Here is a 15951-nt window from a genome sequence, read left to right as displayed (position 1 = left end):
ATGCATATCTAAATTGGTATGTTCCATATTGATATCTGCATTGTAATTGTTGCATGATATGTGCAGAATGTCATAAATTTAAAAAAAAATTGATATTATGGTTAATGCTTGAAAAATATACTGATATCCAAGAAAGCCCGTTTCGGAGGCTTCACATGCAAATAACACCATACTTAACAAATGGGTGAAAAAATTATCATGTTATAAATCTGCAATATTTGCCGCATAGAATCATTGATTCAATACACACAAGAAAATAACAGCTTAGATGATCCCAACAGTGTTGTTTTCAAAAAACTACTTCTGCCATGTTTAACCATTGTAAACATGAAGCCTCGAAACAAAAAAAAATGACTTGCTGTGATAATTTAATTTTTGTCACAACTGAAATTCAATACTTAGAAGCAAAGCATGAAAATTGGTAATTGTGATATTTTTTACCTATTTTTTCATGTCAACTTGTAGTAGTTAGCCAAATATTTTACTTTTATGATCACCTGTGTTGTTAACTGAAGCCTCCGAAACACAAATCGCTTGAATTGCCAATTCTAAAAATAACTCCAATTTCTGTGAAACTTGGCTGGGAGGTTCCTTTCATCAAGTAGTATTTGTACATGAAGTTAGACATTTAAATTATTTTAGGAACCCAATTAAAACTTAAAAAATATGTTTAAGGTTGGGAAATTTCCATTGCAAATGACCCTTGATGTTAAAAATTTTCAAAATTGCAATTACAAACATAGCAAAACATGGTATAAAATTTAACTTATATCTGTTGACTTACTTTGGAATGGGATTTCACATGTATCCCAGCTTTCATGTCATAATTTTCTGAGCTTATGTAAAATACATTTTTTCTTAGATTTTAACCAAAATGTTATGGAAATGTCAAATTTTTTATCAGAAATCAAAAGGTTTAAGCCTTGAAACACTATTTTACTGGAATTTAAGTTGCTTCTATGCATGATTACAGTAAACAGAAACATATTTAAGTGGTTTGAAATTTTGACCCTAAAAATCAAAAGTTACACCCTTTACCGTGAAAATGACCATATTCGATTATGAATTGCCTTGTGTTATGTTTAATATAGGTAATAGTGTCTATTCACTCTTGGGTGATGAATACTGAACTTTTGATTTTCACAAGTAGCTTGCAGGTCAACCAAACTAAATCAGCCATATAAACAAAAGCAAAGCTTGGTAATGCCTGGATTTGTTTTTTATTTGTTAGTTCAATAGAGCAAACGGTGAGGGTTGATATGGGATTATGGAAAATCCTGAGTTCAGTTACAACATAGACCATAGGATTACAGGGAACATTAAGGGGTACTACACCCCTGGCCAATTTTGTGCCTATTTTTGCATTTTTCTCAAAAATTATAGCGCATTGGTGACAGGTAGGGGCAAAGACTACAACTACTGCACTGAAAATTCAGCAACTCAAGGCAAGTAGTTATTGATTTATTGATCAAATATTGGTTTTCCCTCATTTTTGACTGTAACTCCACAACTGTTGTCTGTACTGAAATAAAATTTGCAGTACAGTAGTTGTAGTCCTTGCCCCTATAATATACATATCTTACTTATCACCAATGCGCTATAATTTTTTAGAAAAATGCAAAAATAGGCACAAAATTGGGCATGAGTGTAGTACCCCCTTAAGTGAGAAAAAATTGAGAAATGCAGGGAATAAAAATGTAAAGCGCAATGATCTTTTGTAAAATATTGTGCTACAAAATACATGTATCCGTACTGATGCGAGTATAGTCCCACCTGGTGCAAGTATATAGCCTCCCACCCCCCACCCCAAAAGGATCATTTGTGGTTGACTTTAAAAAAAGTTTTTTGTTTCTAATATACAAATATGTAATTTGTGTTCATGTCATAATCTATGATTTCAAAATGCAAATTCGTATAAATGTTGAAATCATTAAATCAATAGAATATAACATGAAGTGTATTATGAATGATACTAGCATATCTCTAGGTCTATTGATATTCCCAACCCCCAACCCCCCAAATAATAATAAATTTAAGTATTGTCCAACAACCTCCCTCCCCCATTTTGATAATTTTTCACCAAAAAAAGGGGTGGGACTATATACTTGAACCAGTACGGTATACATATAAATCTGAGCATTTGATGTTTCTCCTTTTTAGTGACTATGTGTTATTTTTGTTTGTGTGTGCATGTTTACGTATACATACAACAAACCACAATAATTTTTCATAGCTCCATGTTTTAACTAGAAAGTAGATAAATTAAAGGTCCAGTAGAACAGAATAGGCCCTACAAGTACAAAATATCTTTCATATGAGTGTAATTCTTGCACAATCATTGGGTGATGTTAATACAAATTGTTATAGCTTTAATATACGGTCATACACAATCACTGCATGGTTCAGTTAGTGCATTATTCTTCTTGATGTGAAGTGCCTTCCGCAAAGTGCACATTAAGAAAGAGTACATGTACAATGTATATTATCTGTAATCTTCGTAATTTATCATTGACATTTATTGAACTAAATTGCATTTTGCAACTAAGAAAAATTGCATGTCATAGTAATGAAAGGTAATGGTCATCAAGTACTTCTGTTTACAACCAAATGTTGACTGTTATTGTTTAACGTAACCATGGTTACCCTATTTTGCAATGATTCAGTCCATTTCCCTTATCATATACTTTACCATCGATACCTGCTCTCTAGAAACCTGTAATACGTGATGTTGACATTTACGATTTGTGCAGCAGTGATTCTAAAGGATGTGAGTGATGATCAATATGAAATTGGATTAGAAAAATTGAATTGAATTGCGGCAATTTATGTCATGATCTAGATATGTATTAAATTTCAAACAGGAATACACACATGTATGGGTACATTCATCACAAGCTTGATTCATTTCCCTTAAACATCATGTTTTTGAAACCGCAACACATTTATTTGGCCTGTAAAGGTGGATTGAAGAATTTTCGAAGAAATTTAAATTCTATTTTCCATGGTTGATAAATTGAATTTGACAATAGTTTTATCAGTACACTTTTAACATATTACTGAGCAGGAACTCCCAATACAGTCCCAAGTAGCTATGTAGTATGTTTCTTTCAAATGCAATAGTGTACAAGCTGTACAAAAATCTCACAAAATTGTGTGAATCTTGCAATAATTTCTAGCTGCAGCCCCAAAAACAGAGCATGATGCTTACCAAGCTGATGTGCAAATTATTTGCGTCATATCATTTCAAATGAGAACATGAAAAACATAAAAATTGATGTTTAATATTCATATTGATATAAATGTCTGAAGAGCATGAATATTTTTTATGTTTGCTATATGTATTTTAGTACAGAAGCATGACAACTATTTGGTATGTACTGCATCCAACTGGAATTGACAACAAATTGACAGTGTAATTGTCATTGATGAGCAAGGTGTGCACAGTCCTTGGGCTGAATAGTACAGCCAGTATTTGTGGTAGTCAACATTTTAATCATCAGAGATGACAATGGGTCAGTCTGAATTACATTTTCTCTGCAATTACCATGATTACAGCTGGTATCCTGTCAACATGATGAGATAAATTAAAGGGCTTTGTACATGAAGATCCAGAGCCTCAGCCCCCAACTTACTCTAAAAGCAATTTGAGATATTTATACATCAAAAACCTAGAATTAAATATCTGTGTGCAGTAAAGCTTTCTTTCAGATTCTGTAGTTTTGACAAGGACATCTTCCAATTTGTATTTTCGGGCAGTTGACAGCCCAAAATTACAACACATACAGTAGCCTATGGGCACAATATGTACCATTAAAGGCCCATTCAGTGATTTGCTCATCCGGACGATCTTAAAAATCATCAAAATTCAGATTTTGGTACCTTTGTCATTGTCATAGATGTGCTAACATAGCCTGCGAGTGGTTCAGCCGAAAGCCATGTATTTAAGACAAAAGTAAGACATTTTACAAGAATCTGTAATTTAAATACTGACAGTACATTAAAATTAGCTACATGTATGGGGAAATTGCTACATGTATTTGAATGGAGCTTCAACTTCGTCAGTACTGCTGTTTTCTTTGTTTTTTGCCAAATTTGTCATTTCAAAAATACCAAATGACAATCAATTTCAATGACTTTTCCTTCACATTTAAGCAATTCATAAACAATGTAAATTTTTTTTACATTTGCGCTGGGATCACTGAATGGGTCTTTAAATGTACAACTTGCAAATTCAATGTTCAAATCAACTGAAATTTTGGAAATAATTTTTTTCATGGATGTGATTACTATAAAAAAAAAGTATGCTAAAATTATGAAATATACCCCCAGGTTGAAGAATCTGATCTACATAAAAAAATAAAAAGACAGAGATACCTGGTATATATTATTTGTACAAGGATATGGGAGATAAATGTGAATATGGAACAGTGTTATGATGTTCTAAATTGCATAATTTGTCCTTTTATGATCAAAATACTTGGGTTTGTTTTAAGAAACTTTTTACCTTTCAAAAAGTGAGTACCTTTTCACTAATGCTCCTTTGTACCATTGTTATAAAAGTGGAAAACATACCCATTTTGCACAGTATAAAATTTGTGGAAGTAGTTGCCAGTACCTTCCTTGATTTTCTGAACATTTTATAATCGGTAAATTGCAAAATGGTTACACATGTAGTTATGATCGGAACATTTAGAAAACTAGAATTTTGCTGTTCTCGGGTTGCACGGTTCTCAACGCAAAGCATCGGCAGCAATGCCTCACATCATTTTAATCAGGGCAATTCCACTTGGAGCTGGGGAAAAAATTCAAAAGAGAAAAAAGAAATTCAATTTTAAAACATATAAAATGAAATTTATGCAAATTTATTCAAATGAGCTACCAAATTAGCATATTTTGCAACAAAAACGTACTGGAATTTGAAGAGTGAAGACTGCGATAATTTGTCAACCCTCCATCAAATCACATCACTCTATGCCTTACCAGCAGTTCCCGAGAAATTGCACTCGCAATCTAGGACGGACGGAATGACGGATGTACAGACAGACAACCAGGAAACATACCTATGCGAAAAAGGCATGGTTGAACTATGGTTAACCATGGTCAACCATGGTTCAACCATGGGTTTTGACCATGGTCAAACCATGGTCAACCATGCTTTTGAAAAATGGCACCACGGCCAGAGACCATGGTCAACCATGGTTAACCTTTTGACCATGGTCTATCTAAAGTGACCATGGTCAACCATGGTTAAAACTTAGCATGTTTGACCATGGTTGAACCATTGTCAACCATAGTTCAACAACCAGGGTTTTGACCATGGTCAACCATGTTTTTGACCATGGTCAACCATGTTTTTGACCATGGTCAACCATGTTTTTGACCATGGTCAACCATGTTTTTGAAAAATGGCACCCCTGCCAGAGACCATGGTCAACCATGGTCTATCTAAAGTGACCATGGTTAAGAAACAATAGCAATCAAGGAAGAAACAATAGAAAGAAACAATAGCAATCAAGCTTAAACTTTAAATTAGCACCCGATAGAGGGCAGGGCCTGAAGAATGAGGGAAATTATGGGGTAAATATTTAACGGAATAAAATTCTGCATAATCATATTATTTAGATTTATTCCGTTAAAAATCTTATTTTAACTTATCAAATTACTAGTTTTTATATTCTATGGTGTCAAATATTTATTCACAACGTTGTAAATACGCATTAAATACGATTAATAACAACAGAGGCGCTTTTTCTCATTCACTACCCAGAGTCAACCATGGTCAGGTGAGGTGATGACCATGGCTGACAATGCTCAGCCATGCTAAAGCATGGTCGACCATGGTATACTTAAAAGTGACCATGGTCAACCATGGTCAGGTGAGGTGATGACCATGGCTGACCATGCTCAGCCATGCTAAAGCATGGTTGACCATGGTATACTTGAAGTAACCATGGTCAACCATGGTCAGGTGAGGTGATGACCATGGCTGACCATGCTCACACATGCTAAAGCATGGTTGACCATGGTATACTTGAAGTGACCATGGTCAGGTGAGGTGATGACCATGGCTGACCATGCTCACCCATGCTAAAGCATGATTGACCATGGTATACTTGAAGTGACCATGGTCAACCATGGTCAAGTGAGGTGATGAACATGGCTGACCATGCTCACCCATGATAAAGCATGGTTGACCATGGTATACTTAAAAGTGACCATGGTCAAGTGAGGTGAAGACCATGGCTGACCATGCTCGGCCATGCTAAAGCATGGTCGACCATGGTATACCATCGCTGACCATAGTTAACCATGGTCAACCATGTTTTGACCATGGTTGACCATGGTTGACCATGCTAGCACGGTTGACATTTCGCCTAGGTAATACCTCTGGTGAAGGCATAAACACTGCACATCAAAACGATGGTCCACTATAGTTTACGATTCTAAAATCATATTAATCAAAATACAGGTTTACATGTAGCATGAATGATGAAATTCACTTCTTTTTTGCCAATTCATTTTTTGTCAAAAATATTGGCCCCTGGAAGATTTCATCAAACATTTCCTGTCCTCTATGTCCATACTGTCTGACACCTGGAGACATTTGATGTTCATCTTGAATACATCATGTCAATATCAATGATGTACTTTATACATGTAACTCAACACTTATAAATCTTCAATTTTAAAAGCGGAATAGTTAACCAATTACTTTAAGTTCTGGACACTGAATTATATTCATGTTTATCATGAAGAGGAAATCTGCCACTTATTTGAATGATTGAAAACAAATGTTTTATTTAAAGAATATTCAAATATTTTCATATTATAAACTCTCAACATATTTTAGCAGATCTTGTTAAATAAAAATGTTAATTACTAATTTTCCAACATAAGCCAACATAATTTTCCCACAAATGTTTATGTATGTTTTAAATTATGTTTTTTGTTTTGCTGTGTTTTTTCCTTTAATAACGGAGGGAAACTACATGTATATCCTTCCATAAGCCGGAATAGAACTTTTCAAACATCTTGCTTTTGTATAGTAGTACAAGCACCGGCATTCCCCGGCAAAAAATGTGATTTGGGAAGCCAAAAAACGTACCACTGTTTTCCAAAACACAAAACAAAAATTGTGATTTCCTGAAAAAAAAATGCAACAAAAAAACAACCTAAAAGTTCTTAGGTTTTTATTCAAAGCTGGACAAAGTTGCATGTACATACTGTTGCTTGTTTTGAACAGCCTGGGACATATTGAAACATGCGTTGCTAGCTGTTCCAGTGCTTATACTAGTAGTTGAGAGTCTACTGCCGCTTGTATGCATTTGATTGAAATTATTTTAAAAAATGAAGAATATTAGAATCCAGGGGCTAAGAGGAAATTGTGATATTGCCCAGATCAAATAAAATGAGCACACTTACAGATCTGCCAACTCTTCCTCTTTTCGCAGGAGACTCCCTACTTTTAAACCTTCAGAACCCTTAATTGTTGGTCATCTCCCTGAAAAGTAAATGGTTTCGTCCATTAAGATGTACACATGTTGACAAATCTCCCTGATTGCAACAGTAAATCTCCCTTTTTTCAAGATTCAAATGTTGGCAGCTCTGCACTTAAGGCTACAGTAGTAGTAGCTTTTAATGTCTTGGGTAGAGATGAGGTGCTTCATAGAATGCAGCACTCATCAATTCATCATGTGCTCGCCCAAGGAGGAAATTCATGTAACCAGCTCATTAATGCTAATTATATTAACTCGCTATCATATATATGCTGAGTAATTAATTCAAGTAATGATTATATACTGGACAAAGTACATAGCAATCTGTTAATACTGAATTGAATTGCAGTTTATCTACGACCCAATGCCTTTTCTCATGTACATACATGTACAAATCTAATATATAGGCCTATACTGATCCTAGATTGTTTTCTACTACTCTTTTTGGCTTTTCTAGCATTGATCCCAAGTATTCCTCCTTCCTCCAATTTGAAGTTAGGCTGAAGGTCCCCGCTGAAGGTACACCATCACTAGCCAGTGGTGTAGCTAGGGGAAATCAAATGGGGCAGCGGTCCTCCTGTGAGCAGTCTTGCGCACCTGTGGGATGCTAGCTGCCCTAATATTTAAGATTGTTGGGCCTTTTTTGTACTTATTAGCAAATTTTTGTCCAATTTTTTCGTCCTCCCACTCTTCCCTCGCTACTGTCACCAACTCCTTGAAAATAATTTTAAAATGTTCAATGTACACTTATTCCTCAAATATCAATATGATTTGCAGAAAATGGAAAGTGCCTTGACTGACATTGTTGTTGACTGGGTCTCAGTTCAACACTCTTTTACAGGTACAATCCCAGTGGATTTCAGTTTTCATAATCATGATATTTAAAGACTGCACACAAAAAGTAATGCAGCTGTTATAAATACCCCTATAGCTTCAAAAATAATAATTGTTTTCACAATATTTCAACATATAAAGAAGGATAATTTATTTACCTGCATTTTGATACCCCGTTTGTCCAATTTTGTTCAATATTAGCAACACAGCATTGTTTTGAAAGAAAAATTCCTGAAGCACGAAGATAATGGAGGGTTATACGTGCCACAATGCTTGTGTAATAACCATTGATCGCTGTAACTACATGTACAACTTTTAAATTCAGATATTTTTCTTCAAAAGTACTACTGTGTTGTTAATATTGAACGACATTTGTCAAATCGGGTATCAAAATGCGTGTAAATAAATCATGCTTCTCTCTATGTTGAAATATTGTGAAAACAATTATTAGTTCTGAAGCTATAGGCGCATTTATAACAGCTGCGTTGCTTTTTGTGCAGACTTAAGACAATTATGTCACAACAATGTGTCAAATATTTTCATAATTAGACAGATAATGTCATTTGCACAAAAGCATTGTTGGTCTATCATCATAGTTCAACAATCCCACATCCCTGAAGATTCATGGTACCATTCAAGTAGGACATTTACATTCAGGAAATTGTCAATAAGGCCAGATTTCCTGACAGCATTTACCTATCCCTTGACATGCCAGCTGATTACTTGAGGTGGTGCCAAGGTGAGAAGTCGCCACTGTGAAATGGGACTATTTGGGTTTACAGATACATGTATCAATAGATCACTCTTGATCACTTTAGTATCTTATTTATATTAAGGGCTGTGCAATAATTATGAGGCCCCCTGGGGGGTAAAATTTCCAAACAGCCCACCAAAATTGCTTGCTCCCCCCCTCTTAGCCTGCCAAAATCGCTTGCCCCCCCCTGCACATGGCAAATTCTTGGGATCCCAATTTGCAAATATTATATGGGCTAGATATATGTTGGGAGCACAGCGAGCAGGACAATTAGCATATTAAAATGTTTCCAAAATTGCTTGCCCCCCCCCTTGACTTGAAAAAATTTCTTGCCCCCCCCATGTTACCCTCCCCAGGTCTCATAATTAGGGGCTGTGCAATAATTATGAGCCCTGGGGGAGGGTAAAATTGGGAGGGGGAAAGAAATTTTTGGCGAGCCGAAGGGGGAGGGGGGGAAATGATTTTTGGCAAGCCGAGAGGAGGGGTGCAAGCAATTTTTGGCACACATTCATGGGGTGCCTTTTTAATAAAACGCTCTAAAAGGCTTAGGAAAGCAGTGCGGAAGCGCTTAAATATGCAAATTTTCCTGCTCGCTGCCCTCATGACATACATCTAAACCATTTAAGGTTTGCAAATTGGGTTCCCAAAATTTGGCATGTTCAAGGGGGGGCTCATAATTATTGCACAGCCCCTTATTGCACAGCCTCTAATGACCATGTTAATGTTGCTTAGCAATTATTAGTGATTCACAGGTGTTGCCAGGTACATGTTTCTTGTCAGCCAGAGAAATTAACAATCGTAAATAGGCCAATTTAGACATAATCTTACATTGAATGTCTATACTGTACATATTTGCCGTTTGGTTTATTAACAAATCTATGCTTGCATGAAAGTTCATCTGTGATTTGTATATCTATAAAGATTTTAACTCTGTTGCTCTCAATAACATAAATATTTACCTCCATAATTAGCAGCTGTTACTGTTCCCCTGACAAAGGCTGTAGTAGTAACAGCTGAAATTAATTAAGGTAAATAGTTTTGTTTTGAGATCAATAGTTAAAATCTTACCAATTTCAAAAGGACATGCGCAATGTTTGGATATATTCGTCTCAAATGATGTCAAAATACAGGATGTTGTAAGGTCAAAATCCAGGGCAGCTTTCAAGATCTGGAATGGTCACTATATTTCTAATCCAAAACAGAATGGATTCAGCCAGTGTTTTTGTTTTTATATAATTTCTTAGTTAAAAGAAACACTGCTGTTCTTTAAAGCGGTAAACGGTGATGTTTAAAATCATGGAGTAAAGGTCCATTCATACTACCACCACATTTGCGATGCGTTGCTTTGCGATGGGGTACGTTGCCACACTGCATCGTACTGCAAACTACTGCATTGCGATATCGCAATAAAGTTAAATACATTTTAACTTGGAAATGCGACGAGTTGCTGCAAAAAGTAATCGATATATCGGCATCGCAAAGCAAAGCATCACAAATGCAGTGGTAGTATGAATGGACCTTTACTGCAGTGGTTCATTGGCTAACCACTGCAACATGTGTACAGAAGATGGAAATGAACCAGAATTGTTCTAATAAGTTATGGATAATACAATGTAAATTTCTAATTCAACAGCTCTCTTTCCAAGCAGACTCAAAAATGAAATCCATTTTGATTTTAACTGTTTGATACCTTTCATGAGCATTTATGACCAGGAAGAATGTAAACCTATTAGAGAAACTTTACATGTTTATGTACACATAACATAGTTGGCAGTGGTGATACAAACCCACCCTTTTTATTTCAAACCCACCCTTTTTATTTTATACCCTTTATACCAAAACTCTGAAACCCACCCTTTCTAAGCGTGGTTACTGATCATAGATAAGTGGTTATGGTGGTCCAAGAGGTGCAGATTTGCATCCAAAGAGAATTACATATTGACGTTTTAGAACACCAAACAGAATGGGATTTCAATATTTTTTTGTGTTCCATTTAGTGTCATTCAATCGGAAATTACAAAAAGCTTTGAGATTGCAATTGTCGACTTCTAAACCCACCCTTTTTATCAGTGACCACGCTTTATACAATGTATTTGGACACACATTTTAATCAGAAATATTTCAAACCTACCCTTTTAGGCATTTTGTGGACCCTTCAAACCGACCCTTTCTAAAACGTGGGTTACCAACTACGCATAATGTCCAAACTTCAACCCTTGTCGTCCAAAGTATTTACACTTTTTAAGACTTCCAGTTCCATCTAGATGTGAAACGTTGAGTCACAAGTAATCCTATAGCCCCAACCAGTAATAACTGGTTGGAATATTATGCCCTGTCATGCATTGAAATTAACCATTGCAACTGTTTCTAATCATGGAGTCTGTTCTTATTATGATTTGCAGGTGAAATGGATGATGTACTGGATAGTATTTGCTCTCTTTACGTGTGTGGAAACAATTGCTGATATATTTGCTTCAATGTAAGTATGTCCCAAATTGCTGTGGAACCAATGCAATGGGCTATTCTTGTTTAAATCCATACACCCCCTGTGGAAAAACATAACCTTAATCTCTCACACATGCAAGGCATTAGCCAGAGGGGTATCCAGGTGTCATTTGGACGCCCTGTTTTCAATTTGGACGCCCTAAAATTCTGATTTTTATAATGGAGTGAATAGGAAGTGGACACCCTGATTTTGTAGAGAAAGATATTTTTGACCATTTTGGACACCCTAAAGACACCCCTCTGGCTAATGCCTTGCACACAGGGTGTGTGAATTTTAAATGTGGATACCTGATTAAGGTCATGTCTTCCATAGGGGGTGTATGGATTTCAACTGGAATAGCCCATTTGCTCAATTAGCTGATGAAATTTGATGACCCGATTTAATCAGCCAATTGAGATGAATTGCAATGAATGTAGAAAAGAAATTGTGTCAGCAATTTGGTATTATTTGGAATCCTACAGACTGTATCAAAATGATTGGTACCCATCAGCTTTCAGTGAATATATAGACAAGTCTGCTACATCAAAATGCAACATCGGAGCTCCTTATTTATAGATGAATGTTATATAATATACATTCATAAAACTATAAATCCTAGTCATTTCAAGGCCTGATCCAATGTTGCATAGATCAAAGATGTGGACATGTTAATAAACACCAAAATTGCTGGGTTCAAATCATTTTGATACAACTTGTATTACATTTGGTGTGTCATAGGGAAGATAGGGAGAGCAGTTAACCTCAAGGGCTTAGCCAGCAACTCAGGCTGAACCGATCTGTTGGATCTAGGTGATAACGAACTTGGACATCCTGATAAATGCCAGCTAAGGTGTCCATAACTTGTTATATACAAATCCAGATGAGATCAATTAAATAGTAGAATTTCCTTTAAAAAGTATAAATATTCGTAAAATCAACAACATGCGATGCAATACCACCGATCAGGAGCCCTGTTAAATTGCATTGCTTGTTGCCAAACACATCAACATACGTAGAGATGCACAAAGAATTTGTGGGACGCGCATTTCACGAACAGGTTTTACAATCCCCGATCGGATGCAGAGCTTTTGAAGGTTAGCTGGAGCCCTGCTCGCATCCAAGGTCTTACATGTACACATTTTTTTCAACCATAATACAGGCTGTACCAAAATAATTCTTCTTTTGTTCTGTGTCTGTGCTGCATCTTCCAAATGCACCATTGGATCAACTTGCAATGACCAGACTTTTAAATATATTAAATGTCTGGTCATTGCAGGTGAATCCAATGGTGCGTTTGAAAGATGTGCGCTTTTCTAAAACACCAACAAACGGACGAAGAAAAATCATTTTGATACAGCCTGTATATGTATGACTGCATATTTATACCGCTTCGCTTACAGAACTTGTAATTGTGGAACAAACAAAAACCAAACCAACTAGCTCAAAAATACTAACATGATACTTAATAGGGACTTTTGGTGACTACGCAGAAAGCACTATATTCAAAATTTGTAATCAAAACAAAACCAGAATGTGAAAGAATGATGTCAGGATATAAACAGGAATCCCTTCTAATTTCTTGAATTAGGTTTTTAAGAACAGGATAATTATGACTAAATCCTGCACATGACAATCATGTTCAAATTATGAGTCAAAATTAAATTTAAAATAATCTAGTTTATTGTTTGTGATGGAATGTTTTGATCTTAAAAGCTTACCAAGCTGTAGATAGATTGGCACATAGCCATCAGTGATTAATGTGTCTTCAAACCATGTAAAGTTGTGCTTCCTGGTGCCCAAAGGTGCGCTATGAAATATTAATAAAAGCATAGCACTTCAGGTAGTTGTGGTCACAAAGATGAAATCCTTAGCGAATTATTTAAACCCCAATTGATTCTCTTATTAATGAGTTCAGGGCGACTTAACACTTTGTTGACAAAGGCCTCAGTTTTTACTCAAAATATTGAATGAATCCATCACTGATTTGATGCATTTGAAATAGACATGGGTTGGGTTTGGGGGAAATTGATTATAATTTACAAACTTATTTTTTGCAAAAATTTTTTGCTAACTTGAACCTTGCACTTGGAAAAATGGACTTTGTGTGTTATGATTTCAAGAAGTAAATATGAAATAACCTAATTCAAAATTGGGATAAGCTGAAAATATCTGAAGTCTGTTTATACCTCGAGTCACCGGCACTAGCTTTGAAGTTCAGTGTGTGCTGCAATGGCTTAGCGTGGTTACTTGCGTGCACATATGCGGTATGTTGATCTCGCGCATAAAAGTATGTACACACACCAAGTAATGCTAGGCTAAGGCAGAACACGCTGAACTTCAAAGCTAGTGTCGGTGACTCGAGGTAGATATATAGACTATTATATAGCACAAAGAAATTCATTTGTGAGGTGAAAGTTAAGTTATTGGGGTTTTTTTTGGTCAAATTCAGACATAATTTTTGGACTAAATATAATATATATTCGAGTTGAAGGTGAACATCTAGAAAAGGGATATTTTACATAGAGCTAAACCACACACTTATGGCTAAAGCTTCAAATCACATTTTCTGTAATTGCATAGTCAGAGGATAATCCCTCAAGCCATTACAACAGGATCAGAACCATTGAACAACTTCTTCCCATCCACGTCAGAATCTCCACGCTTTCATGAGTGTTGTTGGTGTTAGCGAGTCAGCTGGCTCGAGGTACGTGCCCATAGTGATAGCGCTATAAATATGGACATGATTCATATTGTTTAGTGTGTCCTGTTCTCAGTACAAAATCTTATTGGTCTGCTTTATTGCTTGTTGCTGTGCAAACTTTTAACTAGGTGCTTCTTTGAAAAAGTTTGATTGTTAACTACTTAGTATAGATATCACTATGAACAGTGCTGGAAAGGTGCATGGGGACATCCCTTTTGGCCAGGGTATATTAAAATGCAGGATACCTGCCAGAAATATCTGCAGACAGAATATTAACAAAATTAAAGTCATGAGCATTATCACAGAAATCAATAAGTTCTAATTTTGTCTGCAAAAACTGTACAAGATTAGAATTTAGAATTTGTGACTAAAAAGTAAATCCCCCAAGTAATGTTGGTATGTTACATTCATGGTTTGAGTTTGCTGAAAACTTGTGACAAAGACTAAAAATTTCCCAGAAAAACAACAACAACCATATACATGTAGCTTACATCTAGCTAAAATCGCCAAAACGTATGGTAATGTATCTTCCCTTGGTTCTAATATTTGAAATGTTATTTGCAAAAAATGCCAAATTTCACTTGCTTTGCTGCTACACACATTTGTCACTATATGGACATTTTGGGAGCGACTGACTGAGTGAGACAATTTTAAAATTTTTCCCTTTTGGAAATTTAGCCCAGAACACCATGGAATGTCCCCATGGAATGTTCCTGGGAAAATTTGCAGGGATGATTTTACGGAACGTCTATCGATGATAGATGACCTCTGCCCTCATATCTACATAAAACTAATTCCTGGTGTAGCCCTGTAGACAGGAAAACAGTAGGGAAGGTGAAAGTCCTGGGGGAGTTGAAGCTGATCACCATAAATCTAAGCATGGAGTTGAAGCTGATAACCAAATACTAAGCATGGAGATGAAGCTGATCACACAATACTACATATGGAGATGAAGCTGATCAGCAAATACTAAGTATGGAGATGAAGCTGATCACCCAATACTAAGTACGGAGATGAAGCTGATCACTCAATACTAAGTATGGAGATGAAGCTGATCACCAAATACTAAGCATGGAGATGAAGCTGATCACCAAATACTAAGCATGGAGATGAAGCTGATCATCCAATACTAAGCATAGAGATGAAGCTGATCACCAAATACTTAGCATGGAGATGAAGCTGATCACCAAATACTAAGCATGGAGATGAAGCTGATCATCCAATATTAAGCATAGAGATGAAGCTGATCACCAAATACTTAGCATGGAGATGAAGCTGATCACCAAATACTAAGCAGGGATAAAGCTGATCATCAAATACTAAGCATGGACTTGGAGCTGATCACCAAATACTTAGCATGGAGATGAAGCTGGTCACCAAATACTAAGCAGGGATAAAGCTGATCATCAAATACTAAGCATGGACTTGGAGCTGATCACCAAATACTTAGCAGGGATATAAAGCTGATCATCAAATACTAAGCATGGACTTGGAGCTGATCACCAAATACTTAGCATGGAGATGAAGCTGGTCACCAAATACTAAGCAGGGATAAAGCTGATCATCAAATACTAAGCATGGACTTGGAGCTGATCACCAAATACTTAGCATGGAGATGAAGCTGATCACCAAATACTAAGCATGGAGATGAAGCTGATCATCCAATATTAAGCATAGAGAT

The 15951-nt window shown here is 36.1% G+C and overlaps 1 protein-coding gene across 5 annotated transcripts in view; it reads left to right on the top strand.

Moving 5' to 3' along the window:
* The window catches only part of LOC140148470 (uncharacterized), a 79433-nt gene that overhangs the window by 25278 nt on the left and 38204 nt on the right, over positions 1 to 15951 (top strand). For all 5 annotated transcript variants that reach the window (XM_072170443.1, XM_072170446.1, XM_072170445.1 and 2 more), the window contains exon 3: positions 11487 to 11563. In XM_072170443.1, the coding sequence (XP_072026544.1) occupies positions 11487 to 11563 (77 nt within the window). The remainder of the gene's footprint in view (positions 1 to 11486; positions 11564 to 15951) is intronic.

This window comes from Amphiura filiformis, chromosome 3 (assembly GCF_039555335.1).
Source record: "Amphiura filiformis chromosome 3, Afil_fr2py, whole genome shotgun sequence".
In the NCBI taxonomy this organism is placed as follows: Eukaryota; Metazoa; Echinodermata; class Ophiuroidea; order Amphilepidida; family Amphiuridae; genus Amphiura; species Amphiura filiformis.
This window is presented reverse-complemented; position numbering and strand designations above follow the sequence as displayed.